Here is a 27,594-nt window from a genome sequence, read left to right as displayed (position 1 = left end):
TGATGTGTATGAGTTCTTTTAGAGGGGGAACTGTTAACAATAATAAACCGTTTTTTAATTGCGCATCTGGGCAGAGATTGTTCTTACAATGATTGTCCATCTTTTGGGGCACTTTTTGATTTAAGAGATTGCATGTGCAGCGCCCCAGAGATCTGGTCGTTGCAGTATGACACTCTGCCACTAAGGGGAGTGATGGTACGTCTGATGGCACTAAAGGAGTTCTCCTGACCAGGTATCACCAGAACACTTTACACTTCACACTCCGGCCACTAGGGGGAGCAAAAGGCTTTATTTATTGGGCCACTCCTCACACTGGTAAAACTAGGGGTTGGGGAGGAAGTTAGTGAGAAGCTGACTGGGTTGGATTCAGGCAACATCCCGTGGCAGGGGGTGTTGCAGGGAGAAGACACAGGGGGGTCCCTGTCAGGCGTGGGAACCTGGCAGGTGCCTAGCGAACAGAACGTAACGGAACCGCGCCTGCACTTCCTTGCGGCGGTATCCTAAGAAAGAGACACGAAGGGAAGGATATTGTGGAACAGTGTAAACGAGATCAACCACAAAGGAGAGCCAGTAGGAGTCGTGCCGTGAGACCGAGGCAACATCCTACTGAGGCGCGTAGCTGGTGGCCGGAACACCGCGGGAGTAACTGACTCTAGGCCTTACTTCGAACTCCGCAGGACAGTTAATTATAGGTTGGCTGTCTACCTTAAATTTCCTAAGAAGACATAGGGGGCAACAGTGGGAGAGGGGCGTCTCTAGGGTCCCGGAAGACCTCCAGGCCTTCCCGTCATACGGGTGCGTCCTAGCCAAAACATACTGGGGGACGAGAAACTAGCAACATCTGGAACTAAAGAGAGAGAGCTGTAGAGAACGACGAACGAGAACAGCAGTTGTGAGGACTATTCCGAATGCTCAGCAGGGTAGGACTACAACACACAGGCGCTAGTGGTAGGCAACGATTTCTATCTGCGAAGGAAACTCTGGAAGTGCCCATCGGACCGGCCGGTCTCTGATAGCCCTGTTAAAAGTGCTCTGGATTGAGGATCCTGAAGTCTACAGTAAAGAGGTAAAGAGACTGCAAACTTGTGTCCTCGTTATTGCCTGCACCTCACACCATCACCATCCACCTTACTGGGAAGCCCTGGGGACATACTTCACCTGTGGGAAGGTATACCATCCAGCTGCCATTCCATCACCCCAGTGGACCCCACAGCAGCGTCGGTCACCCTGACCGAACACCACAGGTGGCGTCACGAACCCCTGACAGAATGCACCACCTTTACTGGACGCCCCTTAGCAGGGTCGCGGACCGGGTCTAGCCACCGTGACAGCCTGAGAACCGAACCAGAGAGGCCCGGTACCGAGAACTCGTGGCCCTGTGTCTGGGGGCAATCCAACTTGGCGTCACGAACAGGATCATACTTAAGCTTGAGAAGCAGGTCATGTGTGCCTTGGAATTGTGATTGAAACGTGTTTGAACTGTGATTTATTGCAAAGACTGGGTATTGCTATCTGCCGCAAGATTCCCGCCAAAACCGCCGCCATTACCACGCCACGAGGAGCGCAGGAGAAGGAGGGCATGCCATGGGAGGAGACTATCAAAGTGGCGCCAGAAGTGCTGACCTCCGATTACTGTTGCGGGCGGATGATCTGCCCCAAAGCAGAGGAGAACCGCCCCCTGACTTGCAGCGGCGGGAACCAAGACAAGAATGAGCCACTCCCCCAGGAAATGGAGGAGCAGCGTGTGAGTGCCATGCAGACCCTGGAGAGGGGATAACGACCAGAGGGTGCCCGAACGACGAAGGAGCGATCCTGGCCTGTCCCCGTCAGCCGGAGGTAGACCGGAACTCGAATCTGCCGCGGCTGGAGGGCGCGGATTTCTTGGAGCCGCGGGCGGAGGAGCAGAGTCAGCCTATCCCGAGCGTGGAGCCAGCCGATGTGAAGCAATGGAGATCGGAGCCGTCACTGAGGGCCGCACCGGGAGAACCACGGTCCGAGCTGCAGCCGACTCCAGCGTCCTCATCAATGGAACCGATTGGCATCGGTGGAACCACATCAGACGGAGGTATGGAAAACGCCCCTGCCCTCCTGATCGATGTGGCTCCCGTGACCGCTCCCCGTCCTGACAGCGACCAACTCCCTGCTCCTGAGCTGGCGGTTATAGCCCCCGGCACCATGGAGAAGCTGGTGCCCCCGCTACCGACGACTATGGGGATACCACTAGATGTAAGCTCAGAGGGGGTGATCTTCCAGTCGGACACCCCAAGGATTGGGCCAGACGGAACTAGGCAGGAGGGCCTCAGCATCGCTGCGCTCACTTGGGAACAATATAAACAATGCCTAATTTTACACTGGATTCTAAACAGCAAGAGCAGAGGAAGAGGATTCAAAGATCCTCCAAAAATAGAAAAAAACAGCAAAACGAGGCAGACATGCTTACCTGCCTAGGCCTCTAAACAAATGCACTATCAGGATGCAGTGGACCCATGTGTAGTCTCCATCTAACCACATGGGTCCACTGCATCCTGATAGTGCATTTGTTTAGAGGCCTAGGCAGGTAAGCATGTCTGCCTCGTTTTGCTGTTTTTGCCTAATTTTACACTGGAAAGACCGAAAAGAGACAAAACAAAGTGACCCACCGAAAGTACAAGGACCAAAAAAAGAACACAGTAAAGGTATTCTGGTAAAGCGGGGAACTGTGCTAGCCTTTCACCCAAAGCGGGGTTGGGGCTATATACAGGAACCGGGGCTACCGACGGAAATCTTCTTTGCTAGCTACAATGTGAAGGCCCCGCGCCGCGATAGAGATGACGGACAGCTGCTACACAGAGGGGACCAGGTGACGTACACCCACCATCGGAGTGCGCAAGGTTGGTGCGCTCGAAATGTCTACCGATGCGAGCCGGTAATGGCGCCACCTGCTGTCCTGACGACGACTAACCCCGATTTGACGAACTCCACCCCTGTCACCACAGTGTGCATTATCGCCGCTACTGAACTTGCAACCAAAGCTGACATTCGGATCCAGACACTGGGTGACCTGGCCGCACCTGAGAGACGAAACCACAACACTGACACCGCATCAGGCGAGAACACGGAACCAGGGCTTCCACGGCCGGCAAGTGTTCGTTACCGATGGATGCCTTGCAACCTATTATATAACTAAACCTCGAAGACCCGAATATGTACATAGTTAACTGTTTCTTGCTGCTGCTTAAAACCCGTCCAGTGTTAACTCCTAGGGATCCCTTTGTTTACCCGGGATCCCTCTTCATTTTGTTTGTTCACTATTGTTTTCAAAGACTGCCGGATCATGGACGGTGAATGATTCAAAACTGTTTTTGTATATAGTTTGCACCTTCTTAAAGGTGCTCCCTACTGGTTTTACAAGTGAAAGAAGACTTTGCGAAGACAATGCTTCTGGACATGACGCAAAAGGTCTTGCTTTCAGTGGACTTGCAGAGAGAGAGAGAATCTGCACTATCTCCTGGAGACTTGGGTCCCTCTTAAAGGGAATGTTTACATGATTGTTTTAATAAAAGTTGAAACCTTAATAATGTTGAAATTTAGAAAGTTTGATAATGCTGATAGAGACTGAGGACAGGAAAGCTTGAAAGTGAACCCGTAGGGGTTAGAGAGAGAGTCCTCCTGAGAACTGTAGAAAGATGGTCGGCACAATGACAGGCCCAGCCAAGGAGCTAGGCGGTCCTGCATTGGGGAAGTTAGAACAGAAAGAAAAGTTGAGTTATTTATATAGTATTTTAAAGTAGGCCTTTAGTGGGTTCAGCTTATACGCCCTTAAAGGAAAAGGTTAAATTATTGTTCAAAGTTTGCACTTGGTAGAATACCCGGCTGGGTACTGAGAGTTATTTATAGTCAACATGTTATTTAAAAATATTTAATTTTGTTTGTAACGTTCAAGTGTCCTCACCTCCCATAAAGGGAAGCATTGTTCTATTTACTTGTTTTAGCATTTCAAAATTTTGTATGTCTTTTGCTGCTATGTATTGTTGTTCTTCTTCCCAGTCCAGGAGTACTGGATTTAACCGGGGGGGAGTGCAACGCCCCAGAGATCTGGTTGTTGCAGTATGACACTCTGCCACTAAGGGGAGTGATGGTACGTCTGATGGCACTAAAGGAGTTCTCCTGACCAGGTATCACCAGAACACTTTACACTTCACACTCCGGTCACTAGGGTGAGCAAAAGGCTTTATTTATTGGGCCACTCCTCACACTGGTAAAACTAGGGGTTGGGGAGGAAGTTAGTGAGAAGCTGACTGGGTTGGATTCAGGCAACATCCCGTGGCAGGGGGTGTTGCAGGGAGAAGACACAGGGGGGTCCCTGTCAGGCGTGGGAACCTGGCAGGTGCCTAGCGAACAGAACGTAACGGAACCGCGCCTGCACTTCCTTGCGGCGGTATCCTAAGAAAGAGACACGAAGGGAAGGATATTGTGGAACAGTGTAAACGAGATCAAGCACAAAGGAGAGCCAGTAGGAGTCGTGCCGTGAGACCGAGGCAACATCCTACTGAGGCGCGTAGCCGGAGGCCGTAACACCGCGGGAGTAACTGACTCTAGGCCTTACTTCGAACTCCGCAGGACAGTTAATTATAGGTTGGCTGTCTATCTTAAATTTCCTAAGAAGACAGGGTGCAACAGTGGGAGAGGGGCGTCTCTAGGGTCCCAGAAGACCTCCAGGCCTTCCCGTCATACGGGTGCGTCCCAGCCAAAACATACTGGGGGACGAGAAACTAACAACATCTGGAACTAAAGAGAGAGAGCTGTAGAGAACGACGAACGAGAACAGCAGTTGTGAGGACTATTCCGAATGCTCAGCAGGGTAGGACTACCACACACAGGCGCTAGTGGTAGGCAATGATTTCCATCTGAGAAGGAAACTCTGGAAGTGCCGATCGGACCGGCCTGTCTCTGATAGCCCTGTTAAACGTGCTCTGGATTGAGGATCCTGAAGTCTACAGTAAAGAGGTAAAGAAACTGCAACCTTGTGTCTTCGTTATTGCCTGCACCTCACACCATCACCATCCACCTTACTGGGAAGCCCTGGGGACATACTTCACCTGTGGGAAGGTATACCATCCAGCTGCCATTCCATCACGCCAGTGGACCTCACAGCAGCGTCGGTCACCCTGACCGAACACCACAGGTAGCTTCACGAACCCCTGACAGAATGCACCACCTTTACTGGACGCCCCTTAGCAGGGTCGCGGACCGGGTCTAGCCACCGTGACAGCCTGAGAACCGAACCAGAGAGGCCCGGTACCGAGAACTCGTGGCCCTGTGTCTGGGGGCGATCCACATGTATATTGGGCTTAAAATGATTTTTGCAATTGGGTTTTATTAAAAATGTTTGTGCTGTTCATTGTCTGCAACTTCCATGTTGTACTGTTTATTGCTGGCTGGAGAATGAGTGAACTGAGATTCCATCAGTTGGACCACTATGATTGTCTGACACGGAGTTTGTAACTCTTTTATCCAACTTTTTCTTAGCTCCTCTAATCTGTTTTATGACCACAGATCAAAGAGATTGGCCATTATTTTTTATTGATGGTCTATCCTTAGGATAGGGTTATTAATATCTGATCGGCAACCCATGCAACCTTGCCGATCAGCTGTTACCGGCAGTGCCTGGAAGTCCTCAGATACTGTTGAGACCCAGTAACTCCATCAATTCTATAGTGGCCGTGGCTGGGTACTACAGATTCACCACCTATTCAAGTGAGAAGGGGGGTGGAACTGATCACTATAGTTTTGATGGAGCTGTTTTTCAAATATCTTTATTAACAATTTTTAAAACATTAATAATGCATTTGTAATATACTAAAATGCAACGTCTGTACGAAAGAAAGACTGGAGAAGGGAGGGGAGTGGAAAGGGAAAACTGGGAGAAAGGAGGGTATAGGGGAATAATAACAAAAAAACAAATCACACAGATAAGCAATAATCTTGCTTTTTGGGCTACTGACCTGGGTAGGCCAGAAAATTGCCCTAAAAGAACATATAACTTTTTTCATTTAAATACTCGTCTTAATAGTTTTGATGGAGCTGTTGTGTTCCGGCAGTCCAGTTTCAGCCGATCAGATGTTGACAGCCTAGCCTAAGGATAGGCCATCAATGAAAAAGTAGTGGTAAGCCCTTTTAAAATTGACCGTGCAGGAAAACAAAGAGCCACTAAAAGCCAAACGGTGAAAAATGTTCCACAAAACCGAATTGCAGAAATGATTTGCAGCACTAAATAATAATGCATGCATATATACATGCAAGTAAAGAAGAAATAAAAATATACCCAAAGGTGGCCAATGGGTTATCAACACTTTGCAAGAATCTACAACAGCCAGCTTGCCTCTACAATCTGCGACTGTTGGACATGCTGCCTGTTGTATCTTTGCCACTGCTGAAGAGTCACTGTATAGAAACCATGCCGGTATGGGGGTTCTTACTGTAGCCCAGTGTTGTCCACCAGAAGAAGCAAGGAAACCGACAGGCTGACAAAGTGTTAAGGCAATGTTTATAAAGGTACCTTCACACATAACGATATTGTTAACGATATCGTTGCTATTTGTGACGTAGCAACGATATCGTTAATGAAATCGTTATGTGTGACAGCGACCAACGATCAGGCCCCTGCTGGGAGATCGTTGGTCGCTGAATAAAGTCCAGAACTTTATTTGGTCGCTGGACTCCCTGGAGACATCGCTGGATCGGCGTGTGTGACACCGATCCAGCGATGTCTTCACTGGTAACCAGGGTAAACATCGGGTAACTAAGCGCAGGGCCGCGCTTAGTAACCCGATGTTTACCCTGGTTACCATGCTAAAAGTAAAAAAAAAAAAACAGTACATACTTACCTACAGCTGTCTGTCCTCCAGCGCTGTGCTCTGCACTCCTCCTGTACTGGCTGTGAGCCGGAAAGCAGAGCGGTGACGTCACCGCTCTGCTTTCCGGCTCCCAGACAGTACAGGAGGAGAGCAGAGAAGCAGAGCGCAGCGCTGGAGGACAGACGGCTGTAGGTAAGTATGTACTGTTTGTTTTTTTTTACTTTTAGCATGGTAACCAGGGTAAACATCGGGTTACTAAGCGCGGCCCTGCGCTTAGTTACCCGATGTTTACCCTGGTTACCGGCATCGTTGGTCGCTGGAGAGCGGTCTGTGTGACAGCTCTCCAGCGACCAAACAGCGACGCTGCAGCGATTCGGATCGTTGTCGGTATCGCTGCAGCGTCGCTAAATGTGAAGGGGCCTTAAGACATATATCACCTGCGGGTTTTTCCTAAAATCTAGGTCTGGAGCTGAATCACAGATTTCTGTTGCACTAAGGTCAGCGGATCCTCACACTGATCATCGTCATTTAATGGAGCTAATCTGTAGTTTTTCTGTGCTGAATTCACCACAATTAGGTGTTGCAAATTTCAGCTTTCAGCAGAATCGCTCAGCACTCAGACCTCAGACATTGAGGATGAATTAACTGTTTTACTTGGGATATACAGCAACCATAATCATTACATGGCGGATAAAAGAACAAAACTGGCATTAACAAAACCTGAGAGGTCATGCAATACAGTCCAGAGAGAAACCACACACATATCACAGCGCCATCTGCTGTTTGCTTAGCACAGTCCCTCAAATATAAGCCTGCAGCTGTTGTGTACTCATACATCAGGAACATGTTAGTGGAATTTAAGTACATTCTGTCAGCATTTAGCTATGGAATCTGAGCCTAAAAATCCTGACAGCACAATATGTGGACATAACTTGAACAATATTTTACTACCATCTGAGCAGGTCAGGGCAGACACCTTCTATAATGCCCTGAGACGTTCTCAACAAGAACACCAGAGTACTCATCCATCTCAGACATACTGATATTGTACATCATCCACAGCTGCTCAGTACATCACAGTATATCCATAGGTCAACACCTTACAGTATAATGTAGCGCTGCCCCAACACTAGGGGGCGCCATTTCTCATACCTCTTGATGATGTGAAGTAAGATCTTGTATTTCTTCTTCCTTATCTTTAATTGTCATTTTGAAAGCCAAGATGTTCAGTGTAAATTCATCCATTATTGTTTTCAGGACTCGATTTTTCTGTATAATCTGCTCCTTTATAGAAGCCTCTCTGGAAAAGCTGTAAAAAAGACATTACGTATCTGTAATTGTCACAAAACTGGAGTTTGGTGCGAGTTGCTTAACTTTATAGCTTGCTTTTTGATTGCTTTAAAAAAATGAACGTATTATTTTGTGTGATTGTCCGATGCTGTCAGAGCAGCTTTAAGGCATCAATTCTTCTAGGCGCACTTGTGCAAAGTCTTTTAAGGGACTCACCACGGAGGTTGTTCCAGACATCTTGGAGAAATAACCACAGATCTTCTGTGGATGTTGGCCTGTGCAAAACCTTCTGTCTCTTCATGTAATCACAGACAGACTTGTTAATGTTATGATCAGGGCTCTGTGGGGGCCATATCAATGACTAAAAGTCATGTAAATGTTTTTCATTATACAGTATTCCACAGCACTTAGATAGGTGCCACTTGTATTATATTGTAAATCAATGTATTGTAAATCAATTATAAGCTGTTGCAAAATTGTAAAAATGTTTTTTACTATTCTTAGGATACGTAACAGCTTACCTTTCTTTAAAATGAGCGAGGTCCATATTATAATTGTCAATTTCCAAAGAGGTGTTTGCATTTTCTGCAATCAGTTTAGAGATCTGTTGGTAGAACATAACATGATGATGTAGCATAGGGCTCTCATTTATCATATTCATGTGCAGTTTTAGTGATCAGATTTAATATTTCCATACTTTGACCTCTATTAGTGCCTTGTGTGTGAATAGGGACGTACAATGGAGCCTACATATCACAATTTTACAAGTGATTCTGTCATGCATTGTTTCATGTACTTGGCTGGATTATGACTCTGGATTTATTAGTATGATACTGATTTGAAGATCAAAATTGCCCCATTTAGAGAGGCTGCTTCTGGCTTTAGTTTGTGGGTCAGGGAGCTGAAATAGTTAATGAGATGGGGAATAAGAATAGGTGTAGGTGCGTATTTCTTGTAGTAGCCATCAGAGAAGCTGCCTGGGTCTGGTTTTTTGTTTCATTTTAATTGGCAGATAGCTGTTTCTGGTTGGGTGCGAGATATGGCCTGATTTAGGAGTCTAGGGACTGAGGGCTGGGAGAGAAATAGAGTTAGGGCTCATTTCCACTTGAGAGAAAAAAAACGGTACGATTTATGGACCGAAAAAACGGAGGTAAATCATGCGATTGTCATGCGAGTGTCATACGATTTTTTATCGCAACATCCATATGACATCCGTATTGCTGTCCGATTTTTACGCATCGGTGTCCTTTGAAAAGCCAGCAAATCAGTGCTATGTACAGTAACATCACACTGACAGATTAGAATAGAAAAGATAGAATAGATATATACACATAGAATAGGTATATATGCATATATATATGTCATTGAGACACCTATATATATATTTATATTTAATGCAGCGCTAGATAGCAGAAAAGCTGGTAATTCAATTGCCGGCTTTTGCTATCTCCTTCACAAACCCGACAGGATATGAGACATGGTTTACATACAGTAAACCATTTCATATCCCTTATTTTATTACATATTCATGACTACTAATGTAAGAAGTGTCTTTGTGTAAAATTTGGTGGCTCTAGCTGTTAAAATAAAGGGTTAAATCACGGAAAAAATTGGCATGGGCTCCCGCGCAATTTTCTCCGCCAGAGTGGGAAAGTCGGTGACTGAGGGCAGATATTAATAGCCTGAAGCGGGTGCTGTGTGGCGGCCATTGTTGCTGTGGCTTTGTGCTGGTGGGGCGGCGCGGTCTGGAGTCGTGGGGACTCAGTCTTGCAGCATGGTGCTGTGGGGCAACAGGCCGTCCGCCCTGCTGGTGCGTGGCCGCTGTGGCGGTGGGCGCCGCATGGCTCCGCTCCATTAGGGCGTTAGGACCCACTACGAGGTTTGCCGTGACGGGGCAGTGGGCTTCATACAGTCTGATCAGAATGTTAAACTGAAAACCTCATATTCAGTTATATTAATTTTTTGCCTAGCGGCTTTAGATCAACGTATGATTTTGGGATGTGCGGTTCATGCTCTTTTTTTTCTTTTTTGCAAAGCATGTGCTAGTCTTCTTCTTGGACCAGCACTCCTCCCATTTGGCTCAGGTGATTTTAATCAGCAGGAGACTGCAAAGTTAGGGGTCTAGCCCATTTTGGCTCTCACTGAAGAGCTAGAGGAAGGTGAGTTTAAGTGCTCCTTTCATTTTGGTGTTGGTGCTGTGTGGCGGCCATTGTTGCTGTGGCTTTGTGCTGGTGGGGCGGCGCGGTCTGGAGTCGTGGGGACTCAGTCTTGCAGCATGGTGCTGTGGGGCAACAGGCCGTCCGCCCTGCTGGTGCGTGGCCGCTGTGGCGGTGGGCGCCGCACGGCTCCGCTCCGTTAGGGCGTTAGGACCCACTACGATGTTTGCCGTGACGGGGCAGTGGGCTTCATACAGTCTGATCAGAATGTTAAACTGAAAACCTCATATTCAGTTATATTAATTTTTTGCCTAGCGGCTTTAGATCAACGTATGATTTTGGGATGTGCGGTTCATGCTCTTTTTTTTCTTTTTTGCAAAGCATGTGCTAGTCTTCTTCTTGGACCAGCACTCCTCCCATTTGGCTCAGGTGATTTTAATCAGCAGGAGACTGCAAAGTTAGGGGTCTAGCCCATTTTGGCTCTCACTGAAGAGCTAGAGGAAGGTGAGTTTAAGTGCTCCTTTCATTTTGGTGTTGGTGCTGTGTGGCGGCCATTGTTGCTGTGGCTTTGTGCTGGTGGGGCGGCGCGGTCTGGAGTCGTGGGGACTCAGTCTTGCAGCATGGTGCTGTGGGGCAACAGGCCGTCCGCCCTGCTGGTGCGTGGCCGCTGTGGCGGTGGGCGCCGCACGGCTCCGCTCCGTTAGGGCGTTAGGACCCACTACGAGGTTTGCCGTGACGGGGCAGTGGGCTTCATACAGTCTGATCAGAATGTTAAACTGAAAACCTCATATTCAGTTATATTAATTTTTTGCCTAGCGGCTTTAGATCAACGTATGATTTTGGGATGTGCGGTTCATGCTCTTTTTTTTCTTTTTTGCAAAGCATATATATATTTATATTTAATGCAGCGCTAGATAGCAGAAAAGCTGGTAATTCAATTGCCGGCTTTTGCTATCTCCTTCACAAACCCGACAGGATATGAGACATGGTTTACATACAGTAAACCATTTCATATCCCTTATTTTATTACATATTCATGACTACTAATGTAAGAAGTGTCTTTGTGTAAAATTTGGTGGCTCTAGCTGTTAAAATAAAGGGTTAAATCACGGAAAAAATTGGCATGGGCTCCCGCGCAATTTTCTCCGCCAGAGTGGGAAAGTCGGTGACTGAGGGCAGATATTAATAGCCTGAAGCGGGTCCATGGTTATTGGCCCCCCTGGCTAAAACATCTGCCCCCAGCCACCCCAGAAAAGGCACATCTGGAAGATGCGCCTATTCTGGCACTTGGCCACTCTCTTCCCACTCCTGAGTAGTGGTGGGATATGGGGTAATAAAGGGTTAATATCACCTTGCTATTGTAAGGTGACATTAAGCCAGGTTAATAATGGAGAGGTGTCAATAAGACACCTATCCATTATTAATCCAATACTAGTAAATGGTTAATAAAACACACACACATTAGGAAAAAAGTATTTTAATGAAATAAAGATACAGGGTGTTGTAATAGTTTATTATACTCTCAATACAATTGAAGACCCTTGTCACCTGAAACAAAGTTAAAATAAAAAATCAACAATATCCCAAACTTTTCCGCCATTCAGTCTTGTCCCACGCTGTAAATCCATCTGAAGGGGTTAAATAATTTTACAGCCAGGAGCCTGCTAATGCAGCTGTGCTCCTGCCTGTAAAATCTGGGGAATGAATGGAATGCAGGGGAACGTAGCTACCTAGACTTGCGGTGCTGTGCCCCCTGCTGGTATAAACTCATATGAACTCCAGCATGGGAATTTTTCTGAATATTGAGTCTCCAGTGATGCTCATTTCAGGGGCTGTTCTGTCCTTGCTCTGCCTCTGCGGTGTCTCCCCTGCGCACAGCATACTCTGCATCTGCGGTTTCACTATACCTGGCAGAGACCAGTGACGTCATCTGAGTGGGTGGCGCTGGCCTCCTGCATGCCGGGTATAGTGACACCGCTATGCTGCCGGCTTATTACTATTCATAAGCCGACAACAGAGCGGATGCTGTGCACAGGGGACAGAGCGAGGACAGCACTGTGCATAGGGGAGACAGCGGACAGCACAGCCCCTGAACGTCACTGTTGACGCACCATCTCAGGGAGGGGGCAAGGGCTGCGGCAGTGACTGCAGCCCCTGCCCCCTTATGACACTTTGAGTATCCCAGCATGCACTGGTGATATTCAAACTACCGTAATCATCATCAGGTAGGAAATTAAAAAAATTACAATAGTTGTTAGACAGTGCAGTTAGGGAATGGTCTTCAGGCTATGTGCCCACATTGAGCTTTTTTAGCATTTTTAAGTGTTTTTGCGGCGTTTTTCCGTTGCGGAAACGCTTAAAAAAATGCTTACATAAAACATCTCATTATTTTTATGCATTCGGCAATTGTTGTGCCCATGCTGCGTTTTTTTTCCGCAGCGAAAAAGCATTGCGGAAAAAAACGCAGCATGTTCATTAATTTTGCGGAAAATCAGCGATTTTGCCACCACAGAATTGTATTTGGACCATTGGAAAAAGACACAAAAAAATGCGAAAAAACGCGACAAATCCGTGATAAAAACCGCTAATAAGACGCAAAAAAAAACGATAGAAAAAGGCAAGCGAATTTCCTGCCAAGAGAGTCCGGTTTTGATCAAGAAAATTCTGCATACTTTCTGCAACATGGGCACATAGCCTTAAAGCAAGTACTGTATATTAGAAAATAACTTAGATTATGGGACTAAATAATGTAGATAGGTTGTTAGGAGCAAAATTACTTTGTCTTCGGGCTGCCTCTTTAAAGAAAGTATTTAGCGTCTGCTGGTTGTCAGAGGGAGGATTGTTGTATAGTTGTTTAACGTGTTGTTGAAATAGGCGGGTCTGCCTTGTTGCTTTTTGTTATACTTTACTTCTGTGATGTTTAAAAACATTTCAATAAAATCTTATTTTTCATAAAAAAAATGAAATTAAAATCTCACCCCTCCCCCCCCCAAAAAAAAACTTGTCCCATTTAAGTAAATGGGTCTGCAAGAAAAAAAAAAACAGGACACAGATAACAACAATATTGCATCCGTGTGCTGCCTGTTTTTCACATAATGTATATGAAGAGAATCATGGGAAGCCTCAATCGTTTTTTTTATCTCAAAACCAAAGAAATGAGCCGGAGCACAAGTTAGTATATGTGAGATATGTAAGTGCAGCGCTCCAGAGTCCTGGTTCGTTGCAGTAATGTTGTTCTTCCACCAGGGGGAGTGATGTTACGTCTGAAGGCAATGAAGGAGATCTGCTGTCCAGGTATCACAGCCACACACACTTCACACGCCAGTCCATTAGTGGGAGCTAAGGGTACTATCTATTAGGCCTCTCCTCACATAGGGTAAAACTGGAGGGTTGGTTAGGAAGTTAGTCAGTATCAGAAGGAGGAGAGGAGAGTTCCTGGCTGGGGACCGATGAGGAAAGGTCTCCCGGTCGAGCTGGCTGGGGTAATCCCTGGTCAGATCCAGACTGAAGTCTGAGGAGAAAGGAAAGAAGGACACGGAGCTGCGCCTGCAACCCATGCGGCAGCATCCTAAGAAAGGACAAGAAAGGAATTGTGCTGTAGTGAGTGAGAAAAGAAGTCATAGCAACAGGAGTGAAACATCAGTGGGAGACCAGCTAGAAGCAGGCTGCCTCCATCTGAAGCGCAGATCCAGTGGCCAGAATACCGAGGGAGTAAAGAGCTCTATGCCGTTACTTCAGGCAGGGCAGTTGATTCCAAGTTGGCTGTCCGACCTTTATACCTAAGAAGACACAGTGGCAACTTGTGGGGGTCGGGGCATCTCTAGTGTCCCTATAAACAAGACTCAGCCATCAGTCATACGGGTTTTGTCCTATCCGTTCCATCTGGGGGACAGAGAGAGAAGTAACAACAGTGAGGACCTTATGGTAGCTTATGCAAGTAGGGACCTACTACGTTACTGTGCGCAAGGGGAAGGCTGTAGAATTCCTCCTGGATAAGAGGACTCTGGATTTGTCTTCAGACCGGCCGGACTCTGTCTACCCTGTGGTCCCTACTCTGGACTGTGGATGCTGAACCTCCAGTAAATGGTAAAGAGACTGCAACCCTGTGTCCTCGTTATTCACTGCAACTCACACCATCCACCATCTACACTCTGGGAAGCCCTGGGGACATACTACACCCGTGGGAAGGTATACCCTCTAGCTGCCATAACATCACCCCAGCGGACACCTAAGCAGCGTCGGTCACCCTGACCGAATACCACAAGTGGCGTCACGAACATTATCCCTTTAAAGACCTCCCAATTCCCAACAGACGTTCCCCTAGGGCCACGGACCGGGTCAGGCCACCGTGACATCCCATTCCCCGAACCGAAGGACCCGGCTCCGAGTACCCCACAGCCCTTGGGGGCGATCCATAAGAGCATGTTCACACTGTGGCCATTTCACTGCCAAAACCCAAGAAAAACAAAACAAAATGAGAATATACCCTGTAGTAAATAAATGAGTAAATAGTAATAGTACACATAAATGATACAGGTTTACTTAGTTAAAAGAGTATTTTTGATTAAAAATGCATGAAAGCCATCCCACCCAAGGTGTACCTAATCGAGATCGTCCTATCCCTAGTATTAAAACCTTACTCTGTTCTGTGTCAGCTGTCCTTTTACACGTTTTGATCAAAAACATTGTTAACTAAGTACCATATATTATTTATGTGTGCTATTACTATTTACTCATTTACTTACTGCTCATTTTGTGTTTTTTCCTTCTTGGGTTTTATTAGTTTTTCTCCTAATTGGAGAACAACAGATGACATACAGATGGTAAATAAAGCAGATGAATATTGGGTCCAGCCCACTGATGAACATTAGTTCATTTTTTTGGAATATGAGAAAAAAATGATGTGTGAATCCTGCCTAAAAGTTCTATATGGATCCAAAAGCCTACATCTTCAATGAGCTTTTTATAGAAAAGTCTTCTTATGTAGCATATCATTTTTTTTTTTGCCCCCGCTTAGACACAAGCGCCTGGTATGTCTGCTACCTCTTTACCGCCTAAAATTACAGGCCTGGTTAAACATCTAATTGGAATGGATAGACTAATTTTAATTATATGAAGATAGATTTACCTAATATAGCCTGGCCATTTCAGTGCATTTAAATAACTCTCTTAAGGGAGTTGTTCCAAGTTTGTATATCTACAAGATAAAAGATACCTTCTGTAATGACACTGCCTTGTGTTGTAGAGAGGCAGACTAAGGGGGCACTAACGGGAGTGCAGGGAGAGGGAGGAATGAGGCACACAGTGCACACAGGACCAGAACCAGTCAGGTCACATGATCACTGCAGGAGCGATGGGGTGGAGCTACTGCACAAGAACAGAGGGTCTACCAAAAACGCAGGACACAGAGTACTAAAACAGATTCATACTCAAAGGACAAGCCAAGGGACAGGAGCGAGGTACAAGGGGCAAAACAGCAGATTAGTCAGAGACAAGCCAAGGGGTCAGAAAGCCAAGACAGACAGAGACATACCAAGCAGAAAATAGGGGCACTAGTCAGGGGCAAACCAGGTCATACACAGCAACGCACACACGCACAGAGGCACAACGATTAAAGATGAATAACCTGGGTCAGCTATCTCAGACTGAGTAGACGGAAGTATAACCGACTCAGAACCTCGGAACTACCAGCATTAAAAAGCCACCCCAGAACCAAAGAAAGGCGGACTAATTTAACCCAGACCTGACCAGGAAGGAGCCAGAACCAGTCCATCTAGAGTCAAGGCACCTTCTGATTACTGGTGGTCTAACCACTGGGACCTCCACCTATCCTGAGAACAGGCCTTGAACAGTCTCTTCTGAGTGTAGTGGTGGTAGAGCATGTGCATCTATGCTCTATTTATTCTCTATGGGGTTACCGAAAATGGCTGATTAAAAGGCTCAGATATCTCAGGTAGTCTAGTAGGGAATGAATGTAGCTAAGGACCGCATGCTCAAATGCTGCTCCAATCAGACAGGATTGCTGAGAGGCTTGTTTTTGGAATTGGTTTGCATCCCAGTAGCTGGACACCCTAGTAAACAATAAGTTATTTCCTACTGTGTCAATAGGAGATAACTTCTAAACTTGATACATCCCCAAACTGCACTTCAGTGTTACCATAGGGACCTTGAATTTCATTCACTTCTGTATCATACTTGCTTACAGCCCTGGTTTTTCTGGGATAATCTCAAAATCCGGACAGACATTAAGCAAAGCACCACCCAAAAGTAGGCACTAGGAGGAATCTCTGGACATTCATGGCGAGGAAGTCTAAATTTCCAGAATTTACCATTCTAAATGTTGGTAAGTTTGCTTTGTGTACGTGTTAATGGACTTGATTATCAACAGCTATGATGTAAAAAATAAGTATAAATGGAGATGTGTCCATATGACAGCTCTGAACCACCTGAGGACACAGTAAAACTAGAGAAACATCACTAAATGCACCAAGCAGACATTTTTTCAGCACAGTGATGGGATTTATACTGGATTAAAGGGAAAGCTCCGACTCCCCAAGTTCACTGACAATAGACTGCATTAATCATATACATGCAATCAATGATCTCTGATATTTACATATTCCAGTAAGGTAATTACATCTCGAATTACCAGTATGAAATGTGTCATAGATCAGTGTAGTAATTACCGATTAATGACTCTCTGATTGTAATATATGTACGAGTAATGCCAGCATTTTGCAATAGTCCACAACTCCTCAGGACACTTTTACAGATTATTGTTTGTCTTGCTTTGTTAAACGCAGAGATAATGATCAGTAAAAAATCATTAGTGAATCACTTACTAATTATTAAGTCAGTTGGCTGGCACCAGTGCCATGATTTCAGCTGGAAGGTGTGACATTTTAGTGCCATCAACTTGGAAACAATAAATGTGTAGTATACCCATCAAAGCTAAGCTTAAAATGGTTCTCTGATAATAGAAAAAATAAACAGTGAAAATGTCATTAGAAATACATTTCAACATACTTTTAATTAGAAAATCATGCTTGTTTTGTCTTTGGGAGGTAACTGTAGTATGAGCACCATCTTATTACGCTGACAGAATCCTGCTCTGGAAGGTCAATAGGACAGGAGCCTCGGAGCATGTGTAGTTGAAACCTGTCCTTCCCCTCATTTGTAGGAAGATGTGATCTAATACTGGAGATAGCTGGGGTCCTGAGGTAAGAAGAGGCAGCTCACACTGCTGTCCACCTTTTCTTCCTGATCTAATACTGGAGGTACCAAGGGTGCTGAGGTAAGAAGAGGCTGCTCTCAGTGCTGTCCACATGCCTATCTGATTTATTACAGGAGATATTAGGCATCTGAGGTAAGAAGAGGCTGCTCACACTGTTGTCCACCATGTCTATCTGATCTAATACTGGAGGTACCAAGGGTGCTGAGGTAAGAAGAGGCTGCTCACACTACTGTCCACCATGTCTATCTGATCTAATACTGGAGGTACCAAGGGTGCTGAGGTAAGAAGAGGCTGCTCACACTGCTGTCCACAATGTCTATCTGATCTAATACTGGAGGTACCAAGGGAGGTGGGGTAAGAAGAGTCTACTCACACTGTTGCCCACCATTTCTATCTGACCTAACGTTGGAGGTGCCAAGGGTGATGAGGTTAGAAGAGGCTGCTCACACTGTTGTCCATCCTGGTCTTTCTATTTATTACTGAAGATGTTCAAAGGTGCTGAAAGAGTAAGAGCCTGCTCACACTGCTTTCAACCATGTCCTTCTGAATGTTGAGGATCTGCTGTGACCTGGAAATAGCTTATACCACATACTGTCAATCTCCAGGTCACAGCAGTGTAGATGCCCATGGCATGCGCTCATAGACACCTGTCCTATTAATAGTCTAGAGCAGGTTTCTGACTGTGTAACAAGATGGCAGCCTTATTCACATACTAGGAAGTGATTACATCCCTTAACAAAATGAATGTTTTGCTAATTAAAGGAATTAAAGGTGTTTATAAATCTTTTTAATGGCATTTTCTTGTTTTTTCTATCTTTTTTTCTCTTCCCAATTAAACTCTAGGTGGAGCCCACCATTGTTTATCATACATGAATGCTCACCAGCCAGTACACATCTCAGTTGGACACTGCCGTCCCAAAATGATGCCCAAACCCAAGCTATCGGCTGATTGCTCTGTATCTGACTTCTTCATCTCCAGTGCAAGTATATGCCTGAAGAAGATACCAGAAGCCACATGGTGATTATTGACTCTAATGTGGATAATATAGTGTAGTTTCGAGTGGTGGACCACACTCCATCAGGAATATTGGTCCTGTTACTGTTTGAATTTACATACAGCTGTTGATCAGAGGGGAAAACATCATTATTAGGCCAGGTTCACATGACACTATAAAAAATTGTTTGAGTTTTATCCAGAAAACTCCACTATTTTTTTCCACTTGTCATCCGTGTATAGTCCATACACATACACATTTTTTTCTATACAGCAGCAGCTATTAATAATTTACAAGACTGTTTATAGTTTCCTATGTTACACAATCATAATATATCTGTAAAATCAGATGCTGTGCACTGGCTCCCTATGACGTCTGATATTTTTTTTACAAACTCATAGACCTGAATGGTCGAGTCTTATCCAACACAAGGAAAAAGCTTGTGCACACTGCAATTTTCTTTTCACATGCAGATTTGGTCAGTGGAAAAAAAAATGCTCATCTACTCAACCCCATTGAATAACACTGGTCTAAGCACTCGGATCGAAAATATGGTTCTGTGAACATGCCCTAACGGGTATTGGAAAATGTTACCATTGGAACAGACTACTCATGGGTGATATATTAGTTGGAGGAAATCCAAATGGCCCAGCAACCCATTAGGTCAATATAGTCTTGATGATTTGCTGAACTATAGACTACAGGGACGCTCTAAATCTTTACAATGTAAGTATTCAGGAAATTAATCCTGACATAGGTTTAAAGGAACCTGTCATGTAAAATAACACTATTGACCTGTAGATATAAGGTTACCCTGCACATTAATAACACACTGTGAGGCGCCCGTACTGAGAGCCCACTGCCAGGAGGAAATTAAATTTATTCCTCCCGGCAGAGTTTGGCGTTCAGTTGCAAGGGTGGTGTCGGCACAGTTCTGTAACTCGCTCAGCATTAGGGCTGGCTGTCAGTCAATGGCGAGGGGCGAGGTTACGGCTGCAGCGCTCTATACACAGAATGGGGTCTGAAACCAGTCCAGCTCCACCCCTATGACTGAACACCAAACTCTGCCGAGAGGAAAAAAGTTCATTTCCTCCCGATAGCGGGGCTCTCAGTGCAGGCGCCGCCCTGTGTGAGAATGCTATTAACCTTCATATTAACTTCATATCTGCAGATTGATAGGATTAATTTGCATAAGAGGTTTAAAAGGGACTCTGTCAGCACAGAATGACTGTTCAAACCAAGTACAGGCGCTCGTTGCTTAATGGCGGTACCAATCATTTGTATGCACTTTCCCGCCTGCGTGTATTCCATCTATCTCCACCCTTCTATGGCTCTATGAAGCCAGAGCTGATAATAAAAGAAGAGAGGAGTGAGGGGGTGGAGATTAAGGGAAAACAATCAAGTGGGAAAGTGGAGTTAAAGAGGTTTTCCTATGAAGAAAAGTACATTTTAATTAACAGATCTTGAAATAATATTAAGTTCCACAACTGTTTAAAAAAAAAAGTTCCTGTGCTGAGATAATCTTAGAAATGTGCCCCTGCTGTGCATTGTGTAATGGCCGTGTCTGACCATGATTATACCACAGCTCCTGGTCAAGGAGGGGAGCAAAAAACTATATAGATAGGACAGCACGGTATCTCGGCTGATTATTTCTTTGAGATAAAATATTGATTAAAAACAGGCAATTAAATGTTTTACCTCACAGAATCAGCTGTCACCTCGTGGTATAATGTCTGTATCCTCTCTTTGGTGTCCTCCCCTGCCCAGGAGCTGTGGTATGATCAGACCATGTTCCTGTACGGTCAGACACGGCCATTACACAGTACACAGCAGGGGCACATTTATAAGATTATCTCAACACAGGAAAAAAATTTTAAAACACATTCAATTGTGGAAATTATTATTATTCCAAGATCTATTGATTAAAATATATTTTTGTTCATGGGAAAACCCCTTTAAATGATTGGCCCCACCAGAATGCACCAGAGTGGCGGGACTCAGTTTGAACAGTCATTCTGTGCTGAGTACCTTTAACCCCTTAACGAAGTTGGGTGTAATAATACGCCCATGTTGCACTCCCTCCCTTTGATGTGGGCTCCATCAGTGAGCCCACGTCTTTCCCAGCTCATCTCAGCTGTTTTGAAAAGCTGACATGTGCCCAGAATAGCCATGGGTGGAATCATGATCCACCCACGGATATTAACCCGTTAAATGCTGCTGTCAAACACTGACCCTGACATTTAACATGTACTTCTGGCAGTCGCGCCAGAAATCCACCCATCGGTGACCCCCGTCACGTGATCACGGGTAACCGTTGGGTTGGCATGACAACCTGAGGTCTCCTGCAGACCTCTATGGTTGTCACTGCCGGATTGCTATGAGCTCTGCCGTTTGTTGGTGCTCATAGCAAGTGAGGTATTCTGCTACATCTGATCATGGCCTGGGGTTATGGCATCTTCTAGTCTCCCATGGAGACTATTGAAGCATGCCAAAAGTAAAAAAAAAAAAACATTTAAAAAAAATAAATAAATAAAAAAATATAAAAGTTCAAATCACCCCCCTTTCGCCCAATTCAAAATAAAACAATAAAAAATCTAAATTACTCATATTTGGTATCGCCGCATTTTGAATCGCCTGATTTATCAATAAGAAAAGGATTAACCTGATCGCTAAACAGCGTAGCAAGAAAAAAGGTCAAAACCCCAGAATTACTTTTTTTGGTCAACGCGACATTACATTAAAATGCAATAACGGGCGATCAAAAGATCCTATCTGCACCAAAATGGTATAATTAAAAACAACAGCTTGGCGTGCAACAAATAAGCTCTCACCCGACCTGAGATCACAAAAAATGGAGATGCTATGGGTATCGGAATATGGCTCAATTTATTTTTTTATTTTTTTACAAAGTTTGGATTTTTTTTTTCACCAGTTAGATAAAAAATAACCTAGACATGTTTGGTGTCTATGAACTCGTAATGACCTAGAGAATCATGATGGCAGATCAGTTTTAGCATTTAGCGAACCTAGTAAAAAAGCAAAACAAAAAACAAGTGTGGGATTGCACTTTTTTTGCAATTTCACCGCACTTGGAATTTTTTTCCCGTTTTCCAGTACGAGATATGTTATAACCAATGGTGTCGTTCAAAAGTACAACTCGTCCCACAAAAAACAAGCCCCCCACATGGCCATATTGATGGAAAAGTATAAAAGTTATGGCTCTGGGAAAGAAGGGAGCGAAAAACGAAAACACAAAACCGAAAATACCTCCGGTCATGAAGGGGTTAAGGTTCTATTTAATATTGATCTTAAAATTTTAACATGACCAGAACCATGTAATACTCACAGACTGGATGAGATCTTGGCTTTCTTTTTTCTTCTTTTCCCAGGCAGAAGTGTGTGGTTCACTTGTCATTACCTGCCTCTCAATTTTTTTGTGCAGTGCAATATTTGACTGTTCCAGGAGATAACAATGCTTCATGAAATCAGCAAGTCTGTCATTGAGCTGTCTCATTGTCTTCTTTTGATCAGTTGATGGGAAACCATTCTCTGTTGACATGATGACAAACTATTTCAATCTGAAATTCAGATAATTCAGAGAAAAAAAATGAAAGAATAGGAAATAAAGTGTTTATTTAGTTGTTTAATTCAGAAATATTTCCTTGTATCCTATTATGGAATGTCTTCTGCTCAGAAGATTGGTTAGAGAGCGTCTGTCCCTCTAGAGAACCTGTCCTTTTCTGCATTACACATACAAGCCATTGACTTGAATAGACATTACATAATGCTTCTTTTCTACTGCGGTGACCCTACAGGAAAAAAAAAATTTTGCTTCAAAATTTTCCTACAGCTTACTGCAGATCCCTGGGTTCTCAACAGAGGTGACACTTTGTAATCAGCTTATTGCCAATGGTCCTTTCTAAAGGTGGCCAAACACCTGCTTGACCAGCCAGAATATGGTAGATCAATTCTCCATTGGATCATTTGTACAAACTGTTGCATAGTTTCGTCGCAGAAGAAACTTGTGAGAGTAGATTATAAAGGGTAATTCAACTTTTGTCTACACAGAACATGACGTACATGCATCAGCTTCTTAATACAGCATAACAGGAAGTCTAAAGGATCTTTTTACCAGAGAGAAAGTGAAGCCAAAGTACAACAAGTATATGCGTTACATTCAACTAAGCATATAACAGTAACATAGCCATCTACTGTCAGAAAAGTACCGTACTACCCGTACTTCAACATTCCAGACATAGCTGGCAGATAAAAAAGTGCAATACTCTTATACTATGCGACAAGTGGCTTTCTGAATTGTTCGATCATGCTACACATCTAAATTCAATCATTCACTGCTGAAATTTTACATCCAGGCAGATCAAATTTTTGGCAAAAAAAGTCTGCCTTCAGTCACCACTAACAATCATTAACGTAAAATTATCAAATCAAAATGGTCAAAATCACTAATTTTGGTTGATTTTCATCTTATGTGTAAAGGCAGCTTAAATTCTTACCATACAGCATTCTGTGCACAATCATTATATGAAGCAGGCTCAGGAGCTGAGCCCGCTCCTTGTAGTGCTGTGTTACAAAGTTGTCACCCGACAGTAGCTTATGTGATCTTAGTTAGCGAACTCCTATTGCTTCAGTTTAACCTCTTAAATGTTGCTGTCAAAAGTGACCATGGTATTTTAAAGGCTTCCAACATGGGGGCCATCACTGACAACCATCGCCATCCAGCGCAATATGACTGCACATTGAAGACTCTAGTGTCTGCCTTCTTAGAACTTCTGTTGCAGGAGTTCATAGGAAATCAACAATTTCACAATGCTCTGCAATATTATATATTGCAGCATATTGAATAGGTGATCAAGTGAGCTCAGGTTCAAGTCCCCAATGGGGACAATTAAGAAATGTAATACAGAACATAAAAATATTAATTTTAGTATATTCATGTACATATATAGATGTCTATTATATTATATAGAGTCATTACAAACAGAGTGATCTATTTCAAGTGTTTATTTCTGTTAATGTTGATGATTAAGGCTTACAGCCAATGAAAATCCAAAAGTCATTATCTCAGTAAATTAGAATACTTTATAACCTGTTTTGTCCATTCTGCAAATGCCTGGGCATGTTCCTGATGAGGCAGCGGATGTAGTCCTGAAGGACCTCCTACCAGATATGGATTAAAGCATCGGTCAACTCCTGGACAGTCTGTTGTGCAACGTGAACAAGACATGATGGTGGATAGAACAAGACATGATGTCCCAGATGTGCTCAATTGGATTCAGGCCTGGTGAACGAGCAGACCAGTCTATAGTATCAATGCCTTCCTCATGCAGGAACTGGTGACACACTTCAGCCACATGAGGTCTAGCATTGTCATGCATCAGAAGGAATCCAGGGACAACCACACCAGCATATGGTCTCACAATGGTCCTGAGAATCTCATTCTGGTACCTAATGGCAGTCAGGCTGCCTCTGGCGAGCACATTTAGGGCTGTGTGGTCTTCCAAAGAAATGCCTCCCCACACCATTACTGACCCACTGCCATGCTGGAGGATGCTGCAGGCAGCAGAATGCTCTTTACGGCATCTCCAGACTCTGACATGTCTGTCACATGTGCTCGGTGTGAACCTGCTTGCATCTGTGAAGAACAGAGGGTACCAATGTCGAATTTTGGTGTTCTCTGGCAAATGCCAGTCGCTCTGCACGGTGTTGGGCATTAAGCACAACACCCACTTGTGGACTTTGGGCCCCCATACCACCTGTTAGGACTGGCGGAACGCACCAAGACAGATGATATAGATGCGTTCGCAGTCCGGGGTCCACCATGCAGGTGAAAACCTGCTGCTAGCAATTTGCAGACTATATCGCGGTACACTAAAGTATACACGCGTGGGTTAACCTCACCCAGCGTGAAAGAAGCAATCCTGTTGAGTCACAGGACCGCGGTACCGCACCTAAAGCGCGAGCAAGTAGTCAGCGAACTCAACCCCAACTAGGATTGAAGTCCGATTAGACCCTTGCTGGCACAACACCGCAACTGGGTGTGTAAGGAAACTGAACAACAATATTAAGGCACAAGAGTGCATGCGGTGCCGCACTGACGAACGCCACTAACCACCCAGGCTTGGGTAAGGAAAGCACAGAGGAAGTGCACGGCACCGTACTGGCGGTCACAGCAACTGGACGCTGTAATGTGTGATTAGTGCTGTAGGATAAGTCGGGCGCTAGATAGCAACCATACACCTTCTGCGAACAGACATTCAATAGGGTAGGGGTATCCAAGGACGACTTGCACTCACAACATACACACATTAGCAATTGTAAGACAATACCTGCGCATGGCCGTGCGGTCATGCGCAGTTTATATAGCTGCAGCACAGGAAGTGGCCACAGCACCTTTGCCCTTCCAAGACCTGCCAAGAGGACCAATGGAATGTGCTGCAGAGCCTGAGCACATGACCCTCGATCTCCAACGGGAGATCTTACCCTGGGCATGCTCAGTACGTGCAGACAAGGACTTAGTCCCAGAGAAGTCCGCTCGCTGCTGACCAGCACTGACTTTAATGGCAGAGACTGGAGAAGCAGCAGTAACTCTCAGAACAGAGTGAGAATGAGCAAGACGCTGGGACCGACATCTTTGCTGAGCAGACTCCACTGCGGCTGGACAAGAATGGGAGACCGCAGCGGAGGTGGCTCGAGATTCCCCCTGTGCAGAAGCGGGAACTCGACCCCCAACACCACCCTTATGGAGTCTGTTTCTGACAGTTTGAGCAGACACATGGTTGTTAGTGGCCTGCTGGAGGTCATTTTGCAGGGCTCTGCTACTGCTCCTCCTAGGTACGATCATGCTGCAGGGTTGTTGCCCTCCTACTGCCCCCTTCATGTCTCCTGGTGTTCTGGCCTGTCTCCTGGTATCTGTCCATGCTCTAGGTACTGTTCTCACACAGCTACCCTCCTTAGTGTCACATTGATATGCCATCCTGGATGAGCTGCACTACCTGAATAACTTCTGTGGGTTCTAGACACCATCTCATGATACTGTGTAGTTCCTTTAGGGGTGAGAGCAATTACAAATTGTAAAAGTGACCAAAACAACAGACAAAAGCCATGAGAACAGAGAAATGGTCTGTCGTCACCCCCTGCAGAATCTGTCCTTTATAGGGGTTGTCTAATTGCCTATCATTTCCACATGTTGTCCATTCCATGTGCCCAACAGCAGGAGAAAATTGATTCACAGTCAGTGTCGCTTCATAACTGGACAGTTTGATTTCACAGAAGTGTGATTAACTTGGAGTTACATTGTGTTGTATAAGTGTTCCCTTTATTTTTTGAGCAGCAGAATATAAAAGTTTAGATCAACAGCACCCTTTTAGCTAAACGTATATGGCGAAATGTTGAAAAATAAAACTATAAAAATATTTATCTCCTAAAGCAGGGGTCCCCAACTCCAGTCCTCAAGGCCCACCAACATGTTATGTTTTCAGGATTTCCTTAGTTTTGCCCAGGTAATAATTGCATCACCTGTGCAATGCAAAGGAAATCCTGAAAACATGACCTGTTGGTGGGCCTTGAGGACTGGAGTTGGGGAATCCTGTCCTAAAGTGAACACTGATTTATCAATTGCCCTAAATGCCACAAGACGTTATTAAAACACGGTATGCACCCCAAAATGGTATCAATAAAAAATACAGCTTAACATGCAAAAAATCCCTCATATCGCCCCATTGACAGAAGAATAAAAACAATGGTTGAATTTATGTATACAGTGTTTTGTATGAATAAAATAGTGTCTTTTATCCCACTTCTGGACTAACTCTACATTCTATGGGAGTGAGGGTACCAATTTAGCATCTTTTTTCTGCAATTCAATTCTAAAAAACAGTGGAAAATGTAACGAAAACAAGAATGCAATCATTCGTATATCTCTTATAGACATAGTTTAGTTAGACAAACTGTGATTATAGGCAATGATCTCTGGAAGTATTCCTGAGCTCATGCAGTGATTTGCATGACCTGATCATGCCTTATTTTAATTCAGTGCCACCTGAGGGCCAAAGATCCAACATTGACCATCAGTCTTGTTTACATGGATTTCTCCAGAATCTCTGAATATTATTATATTATGTGTTGTAAATGGTATGATATTCAAAGTCTTTGTAATTTTACTTTGAGGAACATTTTTTTATATTGCTCCACAATTTTTTGGGACAATTGTTCGCAGACAGAATGTTAGATTTGGAAGGGACCTCACGGATCATCTTGTCCAACCACTTGCTCAATGCAGTGCAGGATTCACTAAACCATCGCAGACAGATGTCTGTCCAGTCTCTGAAGACTATTATTGAAGGAGAACTCACCACCTCTCGCAGCAGTGAGTTTCCCTCATTGATCACCCTCACTGTCAAAAAGTTTTTTCTAATATCTGATCTGTATCTTCTCACTGTCAGTTTCATTCCAGCGTCTTACTTATGGTTTTGTAGCCCATTCCAGCTTTGTGCAGATCTATGATCTTGCCCTTGACATCCTTATAAAGCTCTTTGGTCTTGCCCATGTTGTAGAGGTTAGAGTCTGACTGATTGAGTCTGTGGACAGGGTGGACAGGAGTCTTTTATAAAGGTGATTATGTAAGACAGCTCTTTAATGTAGGTAACGAGTTGATTAGGAGCGTCTAACTGGTCTGGCCAGAACTCTTAAGGGTTGGTAGGGGATCAAATACTTATTTCTCACTGCAAATAAATTTATATAATTTATACAATGTGATTTTCTGGATTTTATTTTTGATATTCCATGTCTCAATGTTAAAATTAACCTACCCTTAAAATTATAGACAGTTCATGTCTTTGTCAATGGGCAAACTTACAAAATCAGCAAGGAATCAAATATTTATTTCCCCCACTGTAGTTTTATATATATACTAGCTATTGAACCCGTTCTACGCCCGGGTGGCGAGCATTTATATTGGTATATGGTCCCCATCCTGTCATGTGCTGCTCCCATCCTGCGCCCCCGTTTTAATCAGTGATGGCAACAGACACTGTGGCGGTATTGAGTCGAAAGTGGCTGCCTTG

General features: G+C 44.5%; 1 protein-coding gene across 2 annotated transcripts in view; it reads right to left on the bottom strand.

The window, feature by feature from the left end:
• Positions 1 to 27,594, bottom strand: part of KRT222 (keratin 222) — a 118,971-nt gene that overhangs the window by 81,585 nt on the left and 9,792 nt on the right. For both annotated transcript variants that reach the window (XM_069751592.1, XM_069751594.1), the window contains 3 exons: positions 21,858 to 22,089; positions 8,648 to 8,730; positions 7,989 to 8,145 (listed from right to left, as the gene is read on the bottom strand). In XM_069751592.1, the coding sequence (XP_069607693.1) occupies positions 7,989 to 8,145; positions 8,648 to 8,730; positions 21,858 to 22,070 (453 nt within the window). In that variant the 5' untranslated portion in view covers positions 22,071 to 22,089. The remainder of the gene's footprint in view (positions 1 to 7,988; positions 8,146 to 8,647; positions 8,731 to 21,857; positions 22,090 to 27,594) is intronic.

Source organism: Ranitomeya imitator, chromosome 2, assembly GCF_032444005.1.
Source record: "Ranitomeya imitator isolate aRanImi1 chromosome 2, aRanImi1.pri, whole genome shotgun sequence".
NCBI classification, from domain to species: domain Eukaryota; kingdom Metazoa; phylum Chordata; class Amphibia; order Anura; family Dendrobatidae; genus Ranitomeya; species Ranitomeya imitator.
The sequence above is the reverse complement of the archived record's forward strand: the minus strand, read 5'-3'. Positions and strand labels throughout refer to the sequence as shown.